The sequence below is a fragment of the Diospyros lotus genome, chromosome 1 (assembly GCF_014633365.1).
Source record: "Diospyros lotus cultivar Yz01 chromosome 1, ASM1463336v1, whole genome shotgun sequence".
NCBI lineage: Eukaryota > Viridiplantae > Streptophyta > Magnoliopsida > Ericales > Ebenaceae > Diospyros > Diospyros lotus.
Genome location: NC_068338.1, coordinates 28,392,028 through 28,397,171, shown reverse-complemented (window position 1 = coordinate 28,397,171; position 5,144 = coordinate 28,392,028). Strand labels below are relative to the sequence as shown.

Below are 5,144 nucleotides of genomic sequence, written 5' to 3'. Positions count from 1 at the left end.
TTTGTTTACACTCCTATATTGGGGCGTAAATAGAGAGAAAGGAAATATATTTACAAATATAATTATTAATTTTACTATCATACCTTTGTTATTTTTATATTTATTTATAAATTTTAAAAATAAAAAGTCAAATTCATATTTTTTTCTTTTTAACTTCAAATATGATATGTTGAATAATTAATTTTTATAATTTAGACTTATTGACTACTTAATTATCTAGTTAGTATTGAGCAATAGACATAGCATTAAAGGGAATTAAAGGGAAAGGGTGGGTCTGTCGTCACCCGCGAGTTGTCAATCGAAGCAAAAAGGAAGGGTCGTGATCGGTTGAAATGGGGACAGTCGATGGGAGACTTGCAGTTCTTCCGTTCTGGTTGACGGGAGACAGGAGCAAATACAACTGCCAAAGACACAGAGGAGTGGAATGAATGATAAGTTCAATTAGTTCTTATTTTGCTTTTTCTTTCTTGTATTTTTCTTTTTTCCATCTCACCTCGCATGTAATTATAGGGATCGGTCGAGATGACGACGACCATCAAGAAACTCAATTCTTCCATTCAAGTTGACGAGAGACAAGAACAAAGACAACAATCGAAAGTGAAGGGCACAAAAAGAAAGATTGATTCGATCAATTTAAATTATAAAAGTTAAGTATTCCATAAATCAGATTTGAAGCTTTGAGGGATATATAATAGCTTTATATATATAGTTTAGGGGAGAAAAAATAGGTTTGGCCAAAATAAAATGATATAATTATAATTTTATTTATTTTAACTGTCCCATCTCCAGTTATATTACATGCATGCAGTTAATTACGTTTTACTTTCCTCAAACAAATTAAGAAAGTGTAAAAATATTACGTTATTTTATTTACTTTTATGTTTTGTTCCATTACTATATAAATCATTCCGTTCTTTGTCTCGCACCTCTTCGAAACATATATAGGGTTAGAATGTGCCTTTACTTGCTCTGATTATTATTTGTTTCCAGTATTTGTATCATATGATTTGGAGCAGCTTAAACCTCATTTTGTACGGCCTCTGATGTGACTAATTAATCTGCCTCTTTTAATTATTTTACTTAAAAAAAATACATTATACCAAACACAGTGACCAGTGTACGTATGTTTGCAGCTGCAGGATATATATCTTCTAAGTACTATAAAGCTAAAGTTTATTAGATACATGGAAATGTATTGTCTATTGTGAGTAGGGCATCGCCCCATACTTAAATTACATACATGGGGGGTACTGACTGATCCCACTTCTCCATGGCTACCAAAAAGCTCTCTCTCTCTCTCTCTGCAATATGCACGAGGATTGGCTCTCTCTTTTCCGAGCACTAACTCGCAGTCCACAGCATCGCGAAGAAGCTTAAAGGCGAAGAAACTTCGTCCACTCAAAACCCTAAAAATATAATAAAACAAAAAGAGAGGAGAGGGAGAGGAAAAATAATAAAAAGCCTCTCCCATCTTTCCTTCATCTTCTTTCTCTCTTTTTCTTTCTCTCTCTCTCTCTGTCTCTTTGTTGTTTCTCAGCTGGTATTCACCTCTGATTGTTGATTCTCCACCATATATTTCCAAAAAACTCATCAACCTTTTCAAAAGAAAAAAAAAGGATGGAACATAAAAACATGGTTTTCTCATCTGTTCCAGTCTGCTTAGATCAAACCAATTGGCACCAGGTAAGGGTTTCTCCAATTTCTTTCCACATCTCTTCGTCACCAAGAAAAAGCAGATTAATTCCAAAAGATCGATATTCATATTCTTTCATGATCTCTTACTGAATATACCAGACACTCTCTTAATTTCTCCTGCACTTTCATTTCTTTCGATTTTTCAGTTACAGCAGCCGAACCATCAACTAGGAACCGCCGATGAAAACCCTCATCAGCTTCAGCCATCGCAGGCACTTCAACCTCAACCGGGCACGATCAGGCCGGGTTCCATGGTTGATCGAGCTAGGCTAGCGAAGATACCGCAACCGGAGGCAGGTATAAAGTGCCCCCGGTGCGACTCTACCAACACGAAGTTCTGCTACTTCAACAACTACAGTCTGTCACAGCCCCGCCACTTCTGCAAGGCCTGTCGCCGTTACTGGACCCGAGGCGGCGCCCTAAGGAACGTCCCTGTGGGCGGAGGCTGCCGGAGAAACAAGAGAAGCAAGAACAGCACCTCAAAATCAAATATCACGGCGGCTGAGCAGCAGACCGGACCTAAATCAACAAGTGGTAGTCCTTCCAGCTGCAGCACCGATATTTCCGGCCATTTTCCCCAGCCATCGCCGCCGTTGCCTTTCCTGGCCGGTTTTCAGAGTCTGGCTCATTATGGCGGAGGGAACATTGGCTCGAACGTCGGTGGATTTGAGACCCAGATGGCTGCTGCAGGCGGCGGAGGGCAGGCCAATTTGGCGTTTCAGTTGGGAAGTAACTCGGATGGAAACGGCGGCATTTTGTCAGGTGGAGGAGCAGATCAATGGCGATTGCCTTTCCTGGCCGGTTTTGAGCCGGCCACAAATTTGTATCCATTCCAAGGCCAAGGCGGAGATGGCCAGCTTAGGTCAATGGCATTGAGTACTGGAATTACTCAGACGGCTCCAGTGAAAATGGAAGACAACCAATTAGGGTTACAATTGCCAAGGCAGTATATGGGTATTCAAGAAAACAATCAGTATTGGGCTGGGAATCCATGGACAGATCTTCAAGGTTTTAACTCTTCTTCCTCAAGCCATCTGCTGTAACTTCTTGAAGCTTCCATTTGTTGGAGCCCTAATATGCTAACACTAAGCTGCATGCTGCTGAAAGCCTTTTCAAGCTTCAACAGTTTCAAAGATAGTGAGGTGCTGAAATTGCAGATCTCGCATCCCCATAAGTAATATTCTGAAGAAACTAAGAAATGGTAGTGTTGGTGTTTGTACTTATATTTTGTATTTGTTTATATTATTTGTCTATGCTTTCAGAAACTCCTGTTTTGTGTGGTTTTGTTTTGTTTACATGTGTGTAGGCGGACATGTGTGATTTTGTTGCCTTACTTAAATGCTGGTTTTCATCAATTTATGCTAACTTTTTTCCTTATTTTAGTCACTAGCATTAGACTTTGTTTGCATAGAGAGACACCACTACTCCTATAGATCGTAGCTTCTCTTCATCTGAATGCTTTGTATACAGTTCAATTTTTTGGAAAAAAATTAGAACTTGTTAAAGACTGGATATAAGTGTAAGAATGTGAATGTAACTTTATAATTCAGGGAAATTTCTTGTATGAAAAATTTGTAAATTTATATTCCATTTTATTGCTGCTTTAAGGCCAATTTTGATTTCTAAATAATTTCTGTTAAACATGTAGATATTCATCATATCTATTAATTGGGGGGCAGGGTGGGCATATATAAATGAAGATGATAGTACAGTTATTAATGATTTTGTAATAATATAAGTGGATGTACTTTTTTGTTGGGTTCTTTCGAAGAGTTTGACAATGATCTAGAAAACGCCAAAATTCCCCTCACAACCATGCATTTGGATCAACTGAATATTTGGTTACAAGAATGATGTACATGGGTTAAGGAAAAACGCCACCGAGTCCACCTGCCCTGTGTCTCTCCACCATGAGTAAATAAGTATAGGTGTGTGTGTGCGCGCTTGCGCTTGTATATATGTAAATAGTAGATTTAGATTGCCTTTAATTCGTGGAAAGATGATGTTTTTGTCAAAAATATTCGAAGCTATATAATAATTACATGTATTATTGTAATCAACGACTGGGGTTGGCATAGTCTAAAAGGAATCCATATATGAAAATGACTTGCTTTTGCTAAGACCAAGACCTAGCTAGCAACGACAAATAAAGCAGACCATGAAACTAAAACAGGGACCAGAAGAATGGGATTGGCTGGTAAAAGCAACTCTACGTATCTTTCTCTCCATTGCAGACGCCGGTCAAGGTTTAGCTGTAGCTAGCTAGCACACATGCAGCCAGAACAGTTAGTCGCAAAACCAACCACAGTACTAAAGAGACGACTAATAAAGAGAGAAAGAGATATGGAATTGTTCTTGTTGAATCTTCTCAATCAAAGGATGGTTCGGAAATTTATGTTTGATCTGTCCCCACCTGGATAGGCGTGAAATGTTCCTTTGTCAGTCTGTTTTCTTCCAGCTTTCGCTTTACTCTCTCTCTCTCTCTCTCTCTCATGCATGGCTCATATACAACATCTGATGAGCTGTGTGTGTGTGTGTGTATATGTATATATATATGCTTTAGCCTGTGCTTATGTATAGAATATCAGATAAGGGTTTCTAATCAATTTATAATGGATCTGTTTTGATTGATAGCATAATTCATAGGGCGTAACAAATTAAGGGAATTTGGGTTATTTATTCGTTGGATCATCATCAGTTGGGTAATTGGGTTGGGACTTAATGTATGTGTATGTATATATATATATATGGTAATTGGTTGTTTAATATGTGAGAAGTTGGAATCTGCAAAAAGCAGTATTAAAAGCAAGAGATAAAAGTATCTCCTGCAATGAATTTCATTTCGCTTTATAATTTCACTTTATTCTTGTGGATGTTATCATACTGCTAGCTTGCTCATTTAAGTTTAGCTACATATATCTATCTCTCTGCTTTCTAGCCTTAATTTGAATGCATTCATATTCATACACTTTATTAATTGTCCCATAATTCCATTTACCATATTTCCAAGTTTACAAAGGCTTTTTCTTAAAATTTTCTTATATATATATGTGTGTCTCTCTCTACTTACTTGAACATTCTCAATCATGTTATAAACTATAACGACAAAGACAATTGATAAATTGATGTCTGCTCATGATAGGCAGTATAACTGACGAAGACATCATGCTATCAAATCTCCAGTTACTTCATTATTATATTGCAAAAATATGATATCTATCTCGAATCCACACCCACACGCACTCAAATATATATATATATATAACAATAAATAATTAAGAAAAAAATAAAAACAAAAGTCTTAGATCTACAAGGTCCAATAAATATTAGACAATAAAAAGACATTATTTGATTTGCTAAATATTATCTTCTAATTAGTAAATAGTTTTATATAACTACAAGGTACATGTTCAATTTTCATAAATAACTTTATTACACCGTTATAACTT

At 36.8% G+C, this 5,144-nt stretch overlaps 1 protein-coding gene across 1 annotated transcript; it reads left to right on the top strand.

The window, feature by feature from the left end:
- The first annotated feature begins 1,294 nt into the window (after nucleotides 1–1,294).
- LOC127797598 (dof zinc finger protein DOF3.6-like) lies at nucleotides 1,295–3,145 on the top strand. Its single transcript, XM_052330636.1, has 2 exons — nucleotides 1,295–1,683; nucleotides 1,842–3,145. Exons 1-2 carry the CDS (start codon nucleotides 1,618–1,620, stop codon nucleotides 2,736–2,738), a joined length of 963 nt encoding a protein of 320 aa, XP_052186596.1. The 5' UTR covers nucleotides 1,295–1,617; the 3' UTR covers nucleotides 2,739–3,145.
- The last annotated feature ends 1,999 nt before the right edge of the window (nucleotides 3,146–5,144 follow it).